We start from the raw sequence: 21,006 nt of genomic DNA on the forward strand, positions 1-21,006 counted from the left end.
TCTCGGAGTTTTAAAAGCCAAGTGGAGTGGAGGAAAAGTGAGCTGCCACAAGCTAAAAATAGGAGTGAAGTTACTCATTAACTTAGTCAGTGAGTAATAGAGTAATTAATTTTAAGGCAGTCAGCCTGCTTCCTGCCTCTTACCAAGCAGCGGAGCTTTCCTCCAGTAGCCATCTCGAACTTCAATGTAGTCATACCAGCACAGACTGCTTTTGTACAGATCCATGGTGGTGAAGTTCAGAACAATCTGGCAGAGCAAAAATATGGAAAAACAACAACAACAGCAAAAACGTGTTTAGTAAGTTTAGTACAGATCTGTTCACTGAAGATAAGGAGAGTGAGAGGACAGGAAGAGTGGCCTACCTGCAGTGTTAAGACTTAATCAATATCCAGTCACTCTGGCAGAGGTTGCTTATTTTTTATTGGCTTTGCATGCACATTCACTACACTGTAGGGTGCTACTGAGTGTGTGCGCATGCATGTGTGTATGTGCGCACCTTTTCTCCGGGTGTGACAGATATTCTCCAGACACAGTGTGTGTATGAAGGGTATCCATTGGGGTAACCAGGAGATGAGAAGTTGCCTGTTGACTCTTGGAGCGTCTCCCCACATGCTGCAATACACACACACACACACACACACACACACACACACACACACACACACACAAATGGAGTTACATTTTTGTGGCAAACCCTGCCATCGTGTGCAGTCCTTTCAGCTTTGTACTGATGGTTTACAATCGGTACATAAGAACACATGGCTCTCATATTTATTATTACTCTCAACCTGCACAAAATGTTTTAACTGCCATTTTAAGTAAATATATTTCAGGCTATTTATTCAAAACAATAGCATCAGACATGCTCTGTTTGTGAGCCATTTATGTGTATATTATCTGATGCATCCATATGGAAACTGTTAGACATTATTTCTGACGTAGAAACAAACTCGCGTTCCGTGTTGCTTTTGGCTTCTTTCAGTTTTGCATGTAGGAGGCTACATTTTTTTGTCCCTGTGTGCATCCGTGTTCATGTGAGGTCCAACCTCAGTCATGAAGCCCTTTCACCATTTAGCAGAATTAAACATTCCTCAGTAGTAAAGTCACTGACTGTAAGTGAATAGAAGTGGCAAACTTTTAATTCATCACATAGGAAAAGAACAACAGGGCTGAATGGAAAAAACAAACCCGCTGCTTTTCTCTCTTTATCCGTCATCTTGAGTTCAGTGCTGTCACTCTCTTTCAAAAGGAGGTTAGCCAAATGTGCCCCTCCAATCCCATGATGCATGCTGTTTTCCCCCCACAATGCCCTGGGGCTCTGTTCATCTGTCAGTGAATATGGTATCACTCAAATATGACCTTATAAGGCTGAAGTTGTATCTGTTTGCAGCTGAGACCCACTAACACAGACTCGCTCACTATAGACAATCAAAATTATTAATGGTATGTATGCATATGGTACTAAGCCGCTCATCATTTCTTGATATTTTGCTAGGAAAATAGGAAATAGGTGCTTGGTGTGTACTGTTATAATGAGGTTAAATGTCAGTATTTGGTGTGACCAGTTTTTTCTTCAACACAGCCTGAACCCTCTTAGGCAGCTTTCTAGTAATTTCTTTAGGTAGTCTTCAGGAATAGTTCTCCAGCATTCTTGCAGGACATTCAAAGCTTTGGATGTTGGCTGCCTTTTGTTCTGTTCTCTGTCAGAATGATACTGCTTCAGTAATGTTGAGCTCCCGGCTCTGGGGAGGCCGATCCATGACTGAAAGTGTTCTGTTGTGGATTTTGCTTTCAGATCAACTTTGCCTCCTATGTTGATCTTTAGAGTTATATTAAGTTAGTTTGATGTCTTTTAAACTGTAATATATGTGTGTGTTCAGGTGTAACAGTAAATGAGACTACATTTACATGTAGGTATGGCTCTGAATCTTGTGTAGTGTGTGCACCGGTCCTTTAAATTTGTGAGAACACGCTTACATCAAATGACCACCGCCATCCATTGTGGTTCTGTGTAAACTGCTGGCATACACACATGTCAGATCTCACACGTCTTAAGTAGGCCCGAGTGACAAATTTCACATTAGTTGGCTGAATCGTCTGACACGTCATAGACTTGTGGATGAAACACTTTTGAATTCATCAATCCATAAGACCTGTTACCACTGACTTTCATTCCAGTTCTTGTGTAATTTGGCAAACATCAGCCTTTTTTCTCCATTTTCCTTCCTTAAGAATGGCTTCCTGACAGCCATCCTTCAACTGAGAGCATTTCTGGTGAGACTGGGTAGATGGATCAACTAAAGGTCCAGCTGCAGGTCCTGTGTCAGCTCTTTGCTGGATTGTTTATATTACTATTTAGTGAATCCATGAGTTTCAGATACTTTTTTTCATTTTCTTTTTCTGTCCTCTACTTATTTAGTTTCCTCAAATTATTTAGGGACACACTGCAGAGCAAGTTTTCAGCTTGTGTTTTTAATTAGCACGTTATTAGTGCAAAAATACTATTTTATGCCTTAAAACACAATCTGAACTCAAACTGTGTTATCATTGGCATTTCTTCATAGATTGAAATAAAGACATAGGACATTTGCTAAGGCACATTTTTATGCTTAAATGATTAATAGATCAGTTTTAAGTGAATTAACCAACACAATTCCTCTGAAAATGGTCAGGTACACAGACTGGACTAAAAATGAGTTGTTAAAAAGCAGCTAATGTCCAATAAAAGAAATCTTTGAAAGAAATTAAAAATAATTTGAAATTATTTTTTAAATAAAAAAATATTTCTAATTTCTCCTTAAACTGGCTCCTTGGAAGCAAAATGCAAAGAAATGAAGAGCAAATCACAACTTTTCCACAGTACTGCATATGTCAGCAGTAATATAGTAACAGAATACATACATTAATAAAATAAAACTGTGGTTTTATTTAAATATGTTATTTATTGTGTCCCACACTCCGTAGATCATGAAGCACAGAGCTTATTGTGTTCAGTGTTCAGTTATTCAGCCAACTACTCCACAGTACCTTCATCACATACCTCCTATAGCTGAAGTTTGCCTGCATATATGGCTGGACTCTGGTGTGCTGTTGCAAATCGCACAATAACACACTGCACTTAACAGTTTAATAGATATCCAGGTGCGAGTGCAGAAATAGGATCATTAAAGGATCAGTAAATTTTACTGTGTTTCTACAATGAAACCAGAGCAGCTCTTCTGTCTGTAATGCTGACTCTTTTGCTTTAGAGATACACATTGATTGTGCTGCTGTCAATTTGTGAGAACAGTACACGTAATCAAAATGACCAACACCATGCCAAAAGTTTGGCATGCATACTCGTCAGACCTCACATCCAGGCCCGGGTGACGATTTTGACGTTAGCTGGCTGAACTGATGATGCCTCATAGACTTGGGGATGGAACTGTGTTTGTCTGTGTGTTTTCATATGTGGTCAAAAGTAATGGCATCATTTGCAATTATAAACCTTTGTGACATCGCTGCACTTCATTGTGAGAACAGATCCAGATCACATTAGAACGACTCACCGGGGACCAGAGGAACGCCAGACAAGCACGGGCGTGCACTTGAAATGTGTGTGTGTGAGAAAAAGACGCTGAAAAAATGGAGGGAAGCATCACATGAAAAAACAAAACATATTACTCAATTTCATGTCCAGACCCTGGAGAATGGAGGGCCGGGCCGGTCTTACGCCAAAGACGTAAGCAGATAAACAGAAGTAATTTTTTTGTGTACGCGCTATGACGACAGCACTCACATTCACTGACGCACACAAACATGCACAGACACACTGCAGACTGAAAGTAAAAGCATCTGTACCTGGACATCTATACAGCTTTCTTGCCTGTGCAATGTCTCCTTTACTGAGCCTGGTCCGCTGACCAATTGCAGGCCGGACCCCATTTTCATCTCTGGATGGAAGGATGGTGTCGAGGAACATCCCGCTTCAGCGAAGAGAAAAGAGACAACATGTAATATGTCGTTGCAACACATCAGTAAAATTAAACAACAATCTAACAGTATGGACAAGCAAACAATTTTCACCCAACCATTGCAGTTTTGTGTTTTCTCTAACAGGTGCATTGGAACTGACTGGGGAATGGGAGGGCTTATATAAGCGGGTATGGCGCAGATTAAAAAGCATCCTCAGTCGGAAAAAATGTAAAGTAAACCCATGACACTTTCTGCTGCCAAATCCAAACTTTTTTCACCATTTTAAATGGTGCAGATGTATAAAAAAATTGGAAAAGATTTCTTAATTCTGAAAGGCTTCCATCAGCCTCACTGCATCATGTAAACACATCTGATTTCAGATGAAGTAAATGTGCTATAGTTGTCAAAGTCAACACAAGCACAGCTCAGTAGGGCACAAATATGCTTCAAATGCAAAGTAAATCATAAAATCATAAAAGTTGCAAAGCAAAAACAAACAGTATGAAATACATGACATGGTAATGACAGGTGAAAATAGTTTGCGTTACAATAAAGTTTGCCATTTTCACTCATGCGTTTTCTAGACGCCCCTCTGAGCTTCATTTGACATTATAAACTTGCGCAGCAATCAGACTGGACATTAAACGAGCTTTAGCCTGCCAGCTACCTAGTGTAAGCAATGTATGATGCCCAGCTGAACAGATGTAAGAATTGTGCAATCAGGTTGTTTTAAAGCTAGAGCTCTGTGTCCTGCTGCCTCCAGCAGCAGCATCTCCTGAATCAAATGGAGCATTTATGGTAGTGGGAACTACTTCCTGCTGTGTACTGCATGTGAAAAAGATCAACTTTGGACAGGGTCCCAACCTGATTCTCCTGAGGTTATGTAGCGATCATGTGAGAAAGAAGCTTTTGACATGTGGGTAGGACACCTAAAAATTGTTAATTGGCAATTATACCAATGCTGGTTCACAGTGTTTCTTGTTGTGTTACTATGTGAGTCAGGTGTTTAATTTATGCATAGCTGATGTTTGCGCACAGAAAGACGGACTGGAGCTAACATAATAAAACCAAACAAAACAACAACAGCACAACACAGAAAAAGCCCAGACTTGTTAATAACAAAATCAATCTTGGCATATCATAATCTTTGAAATTCAAACCACTGCTTACCGTGAGAAGGTGTTCCTGGCGTAGTGCATGATGCTATCAAAATCATATGGCTCCCCAAGAGAGTTCACCTCCCCTGGCTCCATCTTGAGGAAGTTATATTCCTGGCCTGGGAACCAGAAATTCCACGCACGCCGTACAAACACACACATACGCACAAATATTTGCACACATGCAGATGTAGCAGCATGAGGAGGTTTTAGTTTGATCAACAGTCAGACTGTAACTACTTAGTTTGCTTTCATAAGTGCAAAAGCAAACAGCCTGCGCAACACATCTATAAAAAAAAAATAAAATGACTAAATGTGAACAGAAAGGGTATCTTGGGGCTTTTATTCAAATACTTAAAGTCCAGCAAAGTAAAACTGGTGAAAGCTCTGATTTGCTTCTAAATAAAGCCATGGGTCAGGTCTGAGATACTGCTGTGTGATTTGATTTCACACCTGTCAGATTACACTGTAGTGCAGAGAGGTGTGTTTGAGCAGAAGTGACAGACTGTGGTGAGAGCGGTCCAGGTGACTTCACAGTCATTAAAAGGCTCATTCACACTCACTCAGCTTCTAGACTGAGTGTGAATTTGGAAACGCACACACTCGGTCTAGAAGCGTTGCTGTTTGTCTGTGTCTAGAAACAACCTGATTGATCCCAGCAGAGACCACAGGTGTCTAATAATAGGTCTCACCTGGTTGGATGTTATCCCGGATGATGGTCACGTGATCGTCACGGTCGGGCCGCGTGTGTTCGTGCCAGAAGCCAATGACGTGGCCCAGTTCATGCACCACAATGCCAAACTTGTCACAGTTCTTTCCTATGGAGATGGCCTGGGGCCCGTTTCCACGACGACCCACATAGGAACAACACCTAATGAGGATTAGTAGGAAGTTGATAGCAGAGAGATAGGTAATTTACTACACAGTTGGCAGTGGAAATAAGAATCTGCAGTGTTATGTTCAAGTAACAATAAACGCACACACACACACAAACGCACACACATCTTTTCAGGATTTCCTGGCCTCCACTACATCCACAAGAGGAAAAGCGGCAGGATTTAGGTACATAAAACACTCTGATAATGCTGCGGTTTCATAACCCAACGCTGTGAGAATTCACATATCGCTGTTCAGAACGCACGCATGCACATAGACACACACACACACGCTTTCCTTCTCTTTTGCTGGGTAGCAGAGACATTCGTGCCAGGCTAACAAATCTGATTAAAGTTATCCAGTGAGCTGATTGCACGGTAAGGATCAGGAGTCACTGGAGTAGATACAGTCTCACTCTCTGCTTTTTTGTGTTGGGGGGGTGGAACCGTCAGTAAATTCATACAAACACACAACAGATGTACATGTACTGTGGTTATGTGTGCATTTTTATTTTATGTTTCCTTGTTTGTCTGATTTACAAACATCCACACTGCACATCCAACCTGCAGGGTACTTAGACGTCAGCTTAAAGTGCCTAATGCAGCCAACCAATCACAGAACACGAGCAAGTGACATCACCAGTTAACAAATAGATATTTTCCTCACCTGCTGGTTTTTACATTTAAAAGCAAACTCATTTGGACTCATCCATGTATAACTTTTTGAGCTTCATCAGGCAACAAATATTATGGTTTGAAGTATTTTTGATGCTTGTGGCTGCACGGCTGGAGATATCAAAAATGCAATTTCTTTTTAAGCACTTTATTGGAAAATTATAAAGATGTCTTTCACGATTTCAGAAAAAGAAAACCACAAGTTAAATTCCTTCTTTACACAAAAACACTGTCCAAAAACTTCACATATAAATTACAATTGCTCTAAAATTGGAGACGTTTATTGTCTCCCGTTAACTTTTTCTTTAAATGTGCTTCAGTACTTTTGATTCATGATGCCATGGGCACATTTTAGTCTACGAGGTTTGATACCACAGTCTGTTAACATGTTTGCAAGAAAATTTCCAAAGGTACCGAGAGTCTGCAAGCAAGCATGTGATTGTATTTAATTCTCCAGCTATAAAAAAAGTGTTTCAAGATGTGACTTTGCCACAGTCAACAAGGGTATTATAACTAACTCAAACCAAAACAGAAACCAAATTAAAACTACAAAAAAATATTACAAGAGACACTAAAAGAATCCTGAACTGAATTCCAAATTTTATTTTATTTTTTTTAAATCAAATTTGACTCTACACATCTACAGCTTGAATGTTGAGGTAAGGTTACATTTCTCAATGCATCAAAATAATTGCTCAAATAAGTGTTAAAAGTTCAAATGACTCAGCAGTCAGAAGCAAGTCTTAGAAAATGTTATGATCTTCTTTTTAAATTTGGTCACATTTTTATGCGCTTCTATTGCAGCAAGAGTTATGGGATGTCGTGTCTGTGACCCAGCTAGGCTGTGATTGTAAAACTTGGTTCAATTTTAATAATAAAAGCTGCTATAAACTATATTAAACGTGGGTGTTGATTTACCTCACTGGGTTGGGCAGGTAACCCAAGGCTAATGCAAAGGCACTGGTTTCTTTCGGATTGCAATAAAAACTAAAAAAGCCCCAAATACGTAAATATGTTTAACTCTAACTGAACAAAGACAAAAAAAATACATTAAATTGTATTTATACAGCACCAAATCACAACAACAGTCACTGCAAGGTACTTTATATTGGTAAAGACCCTGCACTAATGGAGAGAAAACCCCAACAATCAGACGACTCCCTATTAATAATACTTGGTGACAGTGGGAAGGAAAAACTCCCATTTAACAGTTAGAAACGAATAAAAGAAAAAAGAAAATCAAATAAAAGAAAATGGAACTATAATAACACTGACAAGGATGCAGTGAAACTACCAGGTACTGGATATTTGGTCTTGAATATTAAGTTTTGAATGTGTCTGTTCTGTTAACCACAATAACTGCTAATAATAATCGATGCACACATACTGTAATAACTACACAGTCTCTTAATGTAAACTTTTGTGGTGCTAGCAGAACATTGGATAAAAAAGTCTATACATTGTGAAAATCCTTGTTTCAAAAACAAGATTTAAAATTTTTGTTACTCCAAGTCAAAAGCTCCAATTTTGCATTTATAAAACACTTTGTCATATAAGCAAAAGCTGGAACGAGTGAGGATTCTGCATTTTGACATTATTAATACTTGTTAAATAAGAATTGTTTCATTTTACGCCAACTCTGTAAAGCCACAGTTGGAGCTGGATATCCTACTCTTTCAACCATGTGCACAACACTGTCTCAGAGCGATAAATGCCCTGATCTCAGGCACCCTAAAACCTCCCATCCAGTCAGTTGAAGTGTCACCACTGTACAAACACACTCTGACCCACCGTGCTGCCACTCGACAGAACAATGCACTTCTGCAGAATATGAACAAAAAAACTGCACGAACATACAAACACTTAAGCCAAGCGCCGTGATTGGTGGGATGGGGAAACAGGAGCAGGACAGGAAGGAAAGTAGAGCTATTGTTGAGTGACCACATCGTCTCTCTGTGTGACAAGGTCACTTGTGAACTCTAGGTACACACACAATCACAAACAGACACACATTTCCAAACCAACCCGCAGGGTCTGTAGGTGAAGACTATATAGCTTTCTTCATCTGTCTTCTCAATGAAAGTCACGCATGTCTGTTTCTCCCAGTGGCGCATGGCCTGCTTGAACATGGCCCTCTGACTGCCTGAAACACACAAATTTTACATCCTCCTTTTACACAATCACTCATGAGTGTGTGTTTTACTGCTGATCGGGCAGCCGTCCAGCGGACTTGCTTACCAGTGAAGTTTCCTCCTATGACGTAGGGAATGACTCCTCCAGGCCATATCCTCTCAGCTCGGGAAGTGGCTGCTCGAGGAATACGAGTTTTCACAAACTTTCCATTCTTCCCAGCTTTCCCACTTTGGCTCTTTGGACTGGCAGCTCCCTTGCTGTCATTTTTGGGGAGATAATCTAACAGAATGGTGAGAGGAAAAGCCACAGTTAATTAAGTGTTGTGTTCAAACCTAATAAATGTTGTAAATATGAGGTCATAAATGTGCTTCCACAGTATTGGATAATGATGCTTCTTGTTATATTTGACCTTTCACAGTTTGTTTTAAAGGCCCACAGTAATAAAACTCAAACAGACATAATGTAGTTATGCTAATGCAATGCAGCTTTTTACATTTACATTGAGTCAAGTTCTAAAAATAAAAGTATAGCAAACTTTCAGTGGTGCCAGATATCAGTGTGTAGACCAGAGGTTGTGTTGCAGCTTTGTCAGGTCTATCAACACTTGGAAGGACTGAAAACAAGTAAACTTGTAATGGATTCAGTCTCTAGATCTGCTTCTGGTGTCTCTATTTCCGCATTGTGAAGCACTTCATTTGCCTAAACAGCAAAACAGGCTTTTAGGGTTTGATGAAATTTCAATTTAAAATCATCCCAGAAAGATGAACAAGTTGTCTGAGGATTCTTGGAAGGAAAAGGCACTTTTCTAACAAGCTACCATGGTTGTTACTTTCTACGATGTGATTATTTGGTGCTTCTTCTAGAAAAATCAGCTTGTCACTGATTTGTGGTATGACTTTGGTTTTCATGAGTGGGCCCTCATAAAAGTTTATGGTGTAGTTACAGCCATGTGAAAAAGAGAGCTTTCACAGCAATCTGTGAAACATGACATATTTCACTGTGTCACAAAGCAAAACTAAACTGCAGAAGCAGAGGGTGAAAAACGTAGTACAGCCTTAGTGCTTCTATTGGAATTAAGGGTTGAAATAGCAGCCAGGTGCTGCTAATTAAATGCACTTAAGTAACTGATCATGAGCAAGTGTGAGCACCTCCATAAAACCAGAACTTTTGGCAGTCTGGAGCATTCAGCTGTGTATTAACGAAGTGCCACAACCTGGATGACCCCACAACGCTTGGACTGCAAAAAACCCAAGAGCTACATCTGAGACTCTACAGGCCCTAACATGTTAAACGTTAAAGTTCATGACAGTTACACTTAGAAAGAGAACAAGTATGGCTTGTTTAGAAGGCTGTCCAGGAGAAACCCCAAAACTTATAGAACAATGTCTTTTGCACAGATGAAATTAAAATGAAGATGGTTACCCATAATGCAGAGCACTACATTTGGAGAAAACCAAATACAGCATATCACCAAAAAACACCTCACAGCAGCTGTCACCACTGTGATGGAGCAGTGATGATTTGGGCTTGTTTTGCAGCCACACAGCCTGGACACCTTGCAGTCACTTAGTAGACCACGAACTCCAGTATACAAAAGTATTCTAGAGTCAAATGTGAGGCCATCTGTTTGACAGCTAAAGCTCGACCCAAATTAGGTCATGCAATAGGATAATGATCTCATGCACCACATGAAATCTACAAAAGAATGACTGAAAAAGAAAAGAATCAAGGCGTTGTAATGATGCTGTCAAAGTCCAGACCTCAACCCGATTGAAATGCTATGGCGGGACCTTAAGAGAGCTTGCATAAGCAAAATGCCCACAAACCTCAAAGAAGTGAAAGAGACGTTGTTATGAAGAGTGGGCCAAAATTCCTCCCCAACAATGCGAAGGACTGATAAAGTCATACAGATAATGATTACTCCAAATTATTGCTGCTAACGGTGGTTCTCCTAGCTAAGGAATCATGGGGTGTGCTTAGTTGTTTGCAGGACTGTATAATGTCCTGTGAAAATTCTTTCACATGACACAGCATATCACCACGATTCCTATTGAATTGACAGAAAAAACGTTTATCTCACTGGGACTGTAGCCTAATTTATGTATCTTAAATGCTTTACTGTGTCTTTATTGTTTTTTTCTTGGTTGCAGTTGCAAGGGGAAAAGAAATTTTGCTTGAAAAGAAAACCAGTAGGCTGTCTAGGTCATTCAGTTCCATAAACATTAATGACTAACAAAGTAAGTTAAATAAAGTCCCTAAGCTCCACCATGCAGACTCAGCAGGTTTCATGAAGTTTGAAAAACAGCATGTGATGAATTTTAGTTTGCTTACCAAAACCAAACCTACGTATTCTTTCTAGCAGAAGGTATAAAGACCCTCTCTTCTTCAGAGTTTCATGTTCCTCGATTCCACCTGGCAAACAAAAAAAAAGAAAAGAAAAATTAGACAATGACAGATCCTGTTGTCCTCAGGTGACTTCCTGTTTACTTCCTTCCTTTTCAAGCTACTCTACTCTGCAACTGATGGGTAATGAGAGAGTTTCAAAGAAAACACAAGACAGTCACAGTTAGAGTGAGTCCACTTACCAGACGTGTGCCCCTGTCGAGAGTGTGTGTGCATGTGTGTGTGTTGTGTCAGGTCTATCGTCCTGTCAATCTGGAACATGCGCAGGTCTTCCTCATCTAATGCGATGTCACCCCAAAATACAGCTGGAAGTAAGAGAACATTTTCCAGTTATTATCAAATCCTAATACTGGTATAAAAAGTGAAAATGTTTGCATTTCTGTTGACCATCTTAGTACATGCTTGTAAAGTTCAAACACAAAGACCCAAAGCCAAACCATGACCAGAATCACAATGTGCTGAAGTGTAACAAATGTGTTTTTCAGTTTGAGACCAACAGGAGCCAAAGAGTGTGATGTTGTACCGGCTAATTTAACAGCACAGCAATCTAACTAAGAACAAAACAATGTTTCTGAAGTTTGTGAACTTCAGTTTTGATGCCTCAACTTGAGAGACGGTGACCACGTCGCAAGTGAGAGGCTGAGGGACACTGCACACATAGACAGTAGTAACTTACCAATCACAGGTTTGCTCCTTCCCAGAGTCTACACTGCTGTAATTCAGTTTACTTCAGTCATATCTATATAGCAACAAACCATAACCATAGTTGCATTAAAGTGGTTTATACTGGAAGGTAAGGGCAATATTGGTGAGAGGAACCCAGCAATCAGATGATCCTTTATGAGCAGCACTGAGTGACAGTGGGGAGGAAGAACTCCCTTTTAACAGTAAGGAACCTCCAGGAGAACCAAGATGAAGTACAAGCAGCCACCTGCGCGACCAGGTCAAGGTGAGACTATTGCAATCACGATCATGATTTATGAATTCATTTTGTATTTAAAAAAGATGCTAAACTTGTAACTGAGCCCATAAACTCACAAGAAAAAATGTTTCTACAGGTAATAAATGTGGTGAGCAGTGAGATAATTTTCTCAGAGACTTTTATATAGTTAGACTTCTTTTGAAACCACAGGAGTCGCCCCCTGCTGGCCAGGAGATACAATGTTGGTTTAAGGCTAGTTTGTATTGACCTTTCAGACTCTGAGGTCACATTTTTCTGAATAGCAGTTTTAATAATGGTTCATATGTATGAGGTGTTTTTCCAGAAGCATTGTAGTTAATAAATTCTTGAACCTTAATTTGTACATGTTATATATCAGGGGTAGGCAACTCCAGGCCTCGAGTGCCGGTGTCCTGCAGGTTTTAGATCGCACCCTGGGTTAACACACCTGAATCAAAAGATTAGTTCATTACCAGGCCGCTGGAGAACTTCAAGAAATGCTGAGGAGTCATTTAGCCCTTTAAATCAGCTGTGATGGATCATGGACACATCTAAAACCATCTAAAAAACTACTCAAAGTAGTGTCATTTATCATATATGGCTGCATAAAAAACCCCTAAAAAACAATGAATAATGAAAAATAAAAGTTAATTACAAGTTAAACGGAATATTGTGTTTCAAACACCACATGTACAACAGTTTGTGAGAGTGGAAATGGAAATGTTTGTTTCGTTCTACTTTTATTTAACACATGGGAACAGAAAGAACTTAAATGTACCTGTAGTCCTATTGTAAACTAACATTTCAAGGTTGTTACAGCAGGGATTTATTTGTTCTGAAGTCTGATTCATGTTCAAAGTATTTGACCTATTACAACCTCCAGTTCAGTGGTCGTGGTTTCTCGGATTAGGGAAATACAAATATCCTTTTGTTACAGTCTGGGCAGCTGCTAAGGTAGATGTCACACATACCAGGAAATTACTCAGTGACATCTATTACTTTTGAAGTGATGACTTAATTTAACCTTCTGGCAATCAACTGTCTAACTTCCTGCACAGCTATACAATCAATTGCCAGAACCTCTGCTCTAATATACAGAAATCTGTATCTGATATAAACTCAGAGATCAAAGCAGCTGTGTATTGCTACACACACACACACACAGCTATCTTCAGTGTTAATCGTGTCTAATCGTGTCACACTACATTTTTCAGTAACACACTAATGTAACACATTGCTGCACTGAATTCAGTAATCAGATTACTGTTACAATTACATAATCACTTTCATTACAAAGGTTCTTCAGTTGCATGCCGGGCAAATGGAAAGAAAATCATATGAAAGGTGTCTTTTTCTTGCAAATACAACATCAGCTTTCCACAAGCAGCTGCACAGACAGCACGTTAACACAAACTAGTCAAGAATCAAGAATGGCCTTAAAGTTGAGTGCATGCTGATCCCCTCCAAGCAGCCAGAGCCTGAATTTGAACAGGTAACAAAGACAATGAAGGGCAGTCAGGCTTAAAGCCTCCTTTACACCTGTACATGTTTCTACAGTATAATCACTGTGGCAATTACTTTGAAGTCTCTTTGCTCTGGTTTCAAACTTCGCTTTATCATTTCATGTTTTGGCACCGATCACCACCTGCACTCATGTATATATCTTTCTACGTAGCACTCATAAGTCTTATTCTCATGTATATATCTCATGTATATCTCATGCACATATCTTTCTTTCTACATAGCACTTTAATTCTTATTGTTTGCACTGAAGCACCGCAGCAATTTCCTAATGTTGTAAACCTCAACATCTGGCAATAAACCCCATTCTGATTCTGATTCTGATTCTGATTCTGATTCTGATTTATGTTCAAATTTAAACACTGTAAAAAAAAAAAAGTGTGTGTCCTCATTGAGAGATTGGTGTGTTAGCATGTGGGGCTATGGTTTATATGCATTTCAGGTCGTCTTATGAAGTAATGTATAAGTAATGTAACAAGTAGTGTAACGAATTACTTTCTCCAGGGAGTAATTAAGTAACCTCAACACTGGTAACAGTGGCTGTTACAGTGGCCTGAAATCAGGACACTCACTGCTCTGCTGTTTACTCTCTCTACTCCTGCCCTTGCACCACTGACATCCTCTCTTTTTCCTGGACAAATGAGATATAATCTATCAAGCCTGTTCTGGGGCTACCTCGTGATCTTCTACCAGTTACTTTTAATGAAAGTGGAAACATCCGATCGGATGCTCAGACCACTTCAGTGGGTTCCCCTAAAAGCAAAATAGGAGTGGCTCCAGTCTGTGCTTCCTTAGGAGCTTCAAGCTTCAAGCGCTCCATTTTGGTGTTTACATTTCAACAAAAGACGACCACAACATATTAGCCAAGAAAACACAAGGAAAACTTCTAAATCTCTAAAAGCTCCATGAATAAAATGCAGGATTTCTGAAAAAAGGACCTGAATGTGGCTGTGCACCTTCACTCCCCATTCATTCTCCTTTCAACCATCCTGCTGAGAAGAACAGGTTGATGTTGATGATGCTGACATTAAAAAGCAGTCCAAAAACCTGTTTTTGCTTCATTTTTTGATATATTAATGAAATTAATGAGAAAACATAAAGTGTAATCATTTCAGGGTGACCCTGAAAACAGATAAAAAATGTGCATGCTTAAAAAAAATCATCATTTATCTATGTTTGTACATGAAAAGGACAAATCAAAAACTTAAACAGAACTTTTGGTCCAACATCGCTGTCAGGGAGCACGCTGCTTCGATTTTTCAAATGTCAGGTCTACAGGCGAGCTGCAGTGATACCTTGATACCTTTGAGAAGCTACATGGTGGCAAAAACAGCTGCACTGCACGTACTGTAATAAACCTTCTCTCCTCAGTCTCTTCATCACCTCAGTCCAACACACACACATACACATAGACACACACGTAAACACAATTACCCCGCTAGCTTGTAACAATGGACAACTGAACGATAGTCATCTCTGAGTGATTAGCTGAGCTGAGTTATTGGCCTCCACAGGGATTCAAGACACTAATACACTAACAATGGCACGGGAGAAGATTGTCATTTAGCTAATCGGGATTGCCGCTAAAGGAAAAGGGGTCAGGGTGCCATTGTGCTCAACTCGGCACTATTGTTACAGAGAAGAGCAAACCACGGCGTCCATAGATTTATGAATAACAACATCAGATGCAGTCTGGGAGTGTGTTTGGCTCAATGGTGTTTTATATTTTGCTTAGATTGGAAGGATAGCAATCTAAATTAGAGCTGGATGTGAAGCAATGTGTTTATTTTTATGTATTATGTAAAAAATCACCTTTAAAACCAGAAAGAGCCAGCATCTGATCAGGCTGCCTTAGTATAAACTGTGGAGGTAGCTTGAAACAGTAAAAGAAGTAGATGTGCGAAGATATGCATTTATTAAACATCATGGTAATCCCTGCTTTTATTACATAATTTACCAAATGCATAGTATACAATCGAGAGAGAGCAACGATCACCGCAAATGACCAGCAGCTGGCTTTGTTCGCACAATAGTCCAAAGTAGTCTACAGCAACAAAAAGCATCAGAATTTAACTTCTGAAAGTCTGAAAAATTAATTATTTTCAGTCTTTCTTTAATTAATCTTTCATGATTCACTAAATCTGACTCTAACTTTGAGCTACAGGTGGTGGTTGCTACTGGGTTCATGCTGAGCTCCACAGAGATGACCAACCAGTTTTTGGTATTTTAATGAGGGATAATACGTCACACAGCTTGTGCACAGTTCAGCTTGGAAAGAGATTTGTTTAGGAAAATCCATTCTTCATTTGTCATGAATGGTACTAATCAAACTTCTCGCTGTCATTTTTCGAGTATTTGCAGCTCGGTTATTTATGCAAGAGCGAATGCAAAACAGACTCTGCTATCCCTTTAAATATATTTTTTCCCTGGGCATTTTATAACAATAGTCTGGATTGGATTAATCCCTGGTTGAAAGGAAAACCCTTTAAAAACATATATAAAAAGAGGTTTAATACTATGTGAAAAGGCTGATCTGGGTGCGACTTTGACACATAAAGTCGCAAAAACAGCACAATTACACCAGCACGTTTTTTAAGATGTGGTCTGGATAGGCCTATTAGAATTGTTATTTCTGACGCCAAATTGCTGTGGGTGACAAAGTTTTCCTCTAGTATGTTCTCTGCGTTCATAGTGAGCCACAGAAGAGTGAAAAAACAAAAAAACTGAACAAACAATCGACTTAAATCTGCTACTTCAACAGCAAAAGGACAATGTGACAATCCTCGTACAAACACAGTCTGCATCACCTTGCATGTGCATTGGAAAAAGACTTTCCCTTCATTTTTGCTCCTATTTGTGGGGCAGCGTGAATGTGACAGTGTCCTGAGATTACACTTCTCTTGGCTCTGAACATTTCAGGACAACAAGGGAAAAATATAAGGACTAAAAGTTTTCCAGAGAAAAGGAGCTGACACAAGCAGAGATACAAAGTGAGAAGTGGAGGGGGAGTACAGTGATAGTAAGTTCGGCCCATTGATTGTTAGGGTCTTGTTAATCCATAGAGATACCATAAATAGCCCAAAGTCAAGCCATGGGGTGAGGAGGGATGAGAACAGTGATGCAGGGAGATGCAGGAGGAAAGGTATTGATCCAAAAACCCCAGGACGTCCCAGGAGGTCTACATCATGCTGACCAGGGCCTTACTGTTCGCCCTTCAGCAGGGGCACTGCAGTAAACACACACAGTAGCACACAGGGACACACACACACACACACACACAACAGTAATGCACCAAACACAGTCTGAGAGGTAGAGGCATCACTACTCACACGTATTCACCCCACCAGCCCACCATGTTGCCAGCTAGCAGCTAGACTGCTTTGTGTCTTATTGATCAAGTTCTCAAGCAGACACAGCTGAAGTCAGCTTTCTGCAAGTAATTCTGCAGCCTGACAGCGAATGTCCAACAGATGCGAGCGTCATTCATTGTCATCTGAACAAAGCACGCACACACTGATGCAAAAGAGCAATCAAACATGAGCTTTTAATACAATGATAACACAATGCGATTCAATTAGGATAATGGCTGCCCTATTTTAGTCATGTATTATATTTCCCTGCCTGAACTTTTATGGTTGTTTATGATTGTTTTGTGATCACCAGATGAAAAAGATTTTTGTTTTTGCTTGGGTTTCTCTTAAACTAGTTTAAACACTCAGTGAAGCAGTCTTTGCCATGTTCATTTGAGTGCTGCCACAGATATGTTTCAATGCATTATCCTTCCCAGTAGAGTTTGTGATAACAGCATTCAAACTGGAATGATAATACTAATCCTAATGCTATCAGTGAAATGCATATTTAATGTTGATTGATGTATGATTTGTCTCTTTTTTGCAAAACAAACTACGCTCAAAATGCGAGTGCAAAGAGGTGGAGAACGAGCCCATAACTATAACTGATGAAGTTAAACAAGAATTCAAAGCAGTTCGATCGAAGTGATTATTTCCTGTGTAGTAATGTTTGTCTGGCTTCAGCTTTGTAACGTACCATCTGTTTTCAGAACAACCAGGTTTTAGTTAAGAAAATAGCCTGAATAATAAGTATGTATATCTATGAATGCTCAACACACCCTGAGCACACAGCTTAGAATGTTATAGATATATGTAAAGGAGAATGTACATATTATTCATTGCATCTATGCTGATTTATTCATTATGCTTTCACTACCCTGAAAGTGCAGGTCTATAGAGAATGAGGTCAATCTGCTGTTATTCCATGCAATGAGTTGCAACTCAGATGTCCAGTTAGTCCTTTTAATTACTTGGCAGGTTTGTAACACAGCCACTGATAGCCATGTTCCAACCAAACAAGGCATCATGGGATTGCTAAGAGCTACGCTAACAACAACAGGGGCGTTTCAGGCATTGAAAATTGCATATGTGACCAGAGAACACCTTCATTACCGCATCTGTCGGTATGGATTTATTGTGCAAAGTTTCCAAAAAGACAAAGAGACTCGAGGCTTCATTAAAGCTTTTAAAAAGGGTTTTGATCACATCACAGCCCTCGTTTAAAGGAGACGCCAGCAGCTTTCAAGGGAAGAAAGTAAACTACTTAGTTCTCAAGATATTTAATCTGTCACATAAGACATTGTCAAACTAAGATGGTGAAAATGCAGCTAGATTAACTGATTTTTTTGAACAAATTTGTTTGCTTAAATGTTATTTGTGATAAATGTAGCAGGTGTTTTTCTGTACATTTTGACTGCACTACAGTACAGTATACAATTATGCACTACTGCGTTCTGCACTCATGCTGTACTCACTGGGGTGTATCTAACACAAACACACATACACAGTGACCGCACACACACACACACCTCACTAAGCTCCTCATTAAGCAAATATAAGGTCACAGTGTAGGTGGGCTAAGATGTGGGCATCCATGTGTGTGAACGTGCATGTATATGAGCCCGTTCGCTCGTGTGATATTATTATGCTGTATATAAATGTGGCTGCAAACGTGCCGTTATATTAAAAAAGAGATTATCTCGGCCCCGTTTGAGGATTTTCTCCAAAACTAATCATTGTGCAAGCTGCTTTATCTACTTTAACCCTTTGCGACCAACAGCAGGTGCTGCAGTTCAACACTGATGGTGCCAGAAAAGGTCATGATGAGGCAAAGTACCAAAAATGCAGGCCTCAAAGAGTTACAATACGGCATGCTTTTGAGGTGAGAGCTTATGAAGTGGATTTATTAAATTGGTGCTCCACCCAAATATCTGTTCACTATTGAAACCTCAGCTTTGTTAAGAAGGAAATCTGTGTTTATACTGTAAAGACCTTTTTTGTGCATTTTTAAAAATATATATATACTGTGTGTATGCTCTGTTGTGTAGTGATTACCACATTTGCCTTACACATGAAAGATTCCCAGTTCTAGACCAGGAGGAGACATGAACCCAGCCTCAGGGGTCGCAAGCTGGTGTAATCCTAGTGCCGGATAAACAGGAGGGTTGCATCAGGAAGGGCAGCCAGCGTAAAATTTGTGCCAAATCAAATATGTGGATCCATCCGCAGTGGTAACCTCTTGGGAAATAAGGGAGCAGCTGAAGATAGTTCCTTTGCATTGGTCAGAACTGGATTATCACACTTTGATTTACCCATTGGCGCTCCTGATATTTTGAAGCATTACTTCACTGTCTGGCTTCAAATTCTTTTACTTCTTTAGGCTCAGCCTCCATTTAAACTCAACTCTGCTATAAATGATTCTGTTTTAAAGGAAGTCCCGGATGAGCAAGCAGCCTGTGTGATGAATTTATGCACAAGACTAAAGCGATTGTGCATAAATACTCAAATGGAAGCCAATCATATTGGCTTGTTTAACTGACTTTAACTGAAACATCTAGTCGAGCAAACCAGTGGCAAAGTGAGGGGAAATATCAATGAGCCTGGAAGCTAACATGATCTTTTAAGTGTAAAAAATATGATTACATTAAAAAGCCTAATATGGATTCAAGGTTTCCATGTTCCCTTGTAAGAGACAATGGTGATACCAAAGATTAAAAATGGATATAGATGGCTCCACTGGTTTGTCAACTAATATTCTGAAACCTCAACTTGGACATTTTGCCCATCACCATCTCTGTCTTTTAAAGTTAGGCACGACAAGTGGAGCTGACTGAAAGACTTGGACACTGCTCAATGTAACACCAAGATCTTTAAAATCAGCTCCATGATTATTCTTTTTACCAAGCTGACAAAAAACATTATGACTTGGAAACTATGAATCTTACAAGTTCAGTATGTATTGTCAATATGTATAAAGTACCATATAAAGAGTTAAAATACCATGTTGACCTCTGACCTCTCCTTCAACATCAACAGATTGATCTGAAAGTCAAAGTTTCTTACTGCCATTGTTTGTATCAAAAACATATTGGCATATAGAAAATCATATCTACATGTATATGTGACATGTATATCTTCTAAATACCACATTATAGTTTGCATCCAAATATCATGTCACATTTGACCTCTGACCTCTGACCTCACTTTTACACTTCTACCCCAAAGTGTGTTGCATGTTTAAAGACAGTGTTGCTAAGAGAAAGAGAATGAGCTGCCTAGTTAGTCATAGTGGTATAATATCATATAATAAGATCAAGTTATTCATGTCAGATCGTTTACAAATCGATACCTGTAATCCCTTATCTGACTTTTACTGCACTACAAACTTCTTGAATTTAAAAACCCAAATGAATTTATACAAAATACAATATTTCCTTTAAAGGTAAATATTGGAGAGTGAGCTGCCTTGGTGAGTTTGCTTTTTATTATCTATTTTACTCCTAATTTACAAAATTTGCAAAAAAAAAACAACCCCCATATTCGGTAAGTTTTGAAACTGGTGATTGAAACCAGGTTAATATCTGTAGAGGCCATAAATAAATAAATAGTCTTATAGTCTTGTATAGCTTTTGATTGATTCTACCAACCAAAGGAGTCAGGTGCCAATGACCATTCCAAAAAATACAAGTTTAAAGCACTTTCAAGTTGGCCTTCCTTTACAGAGTACACAGAGGCGGTTTGTGTCAAAGCCTATGTGTGACACAAGCCCACGTACCAACCTTCATAACGTTCACAACACTCTGATCGAACATTCGATTCAAACACAAATTGTAAAGTGTTGAAATTCCTGGAGATGCTACATGGATTGTCTCTATGGATTTTTTTTATCCCGAAACCCAAAATAACTGCTGTGAAACCAAACTGTCCAAAGCCCCCATTGTCCATCGTGAAGCAAAGTATGACTTTGAGTAGCACTTGAAATTGAAACAGCCGTTTCT

The 21,006-nt window shown here is 39.4% G+C and overlaps 1 protein-coding gene across 3 annotated transcripts in view; it reads right to left on the reverse strand.

Annotated features, from left to right (window-relative positions):
* The window catches only part of tll1 (tolloid-like 1), a 56,759-nt gene that overhangs the window by 25,167 nt on the left and 10,586 nt on the right, over positions 1-21,006 (reverse strand). For all 3 annotated transcript variants that reach the window (XM_040023786.1, XM_040023787.1, XM_040023788.1), the window contains 9 exons: positions 11,380-11,502; positions 11,126-11,206; positions 8,900-9,073; positions 8,687-8,804; positions 5,804-5,982; positions 5,125-5,230; positions 3,841-3,965; positions 497-612; positions 144-246 (listed from right to left, as the gene is read on the reverse strand). In XM_040023786.1, coding sequence (XP_039879720.1) covers positions 144-246; positions 497-612; positions 3,841-3,965; positions 5,125-5,230; positions 5,804-5,982; positions 8,687-8,804; positions 8,900-9,073; positions 11,126-11,206; positions 11,380-11,502 — 1,125 coding nt within the window. The remainder of the gene's footprint in view (positions 1-143; positions 247-496; positions 613-3,840; positions 3,966-5,124; positions 5,231-5,803; positions 5,983-8,686; positions 8,805-8,899; positions 9,074-11,125; positions 11,207-11,379; positions 11,503-21,006) is intronic.

This window comes from Simochromis diagramma, unplaced genomic scaffold (assembly GCF_900408965.1).
Source record: "Simochromis diagramma unplaced genomic scaffold, fSimDia1.1 OVJJ01000302.1, whole genome shotgun sequence".
NCBI lineage: Eukaryota > Metazoa > Chordata > Actinopteri > Cichliformes > Cichlidae > Simochromis > Simochromis diagramma.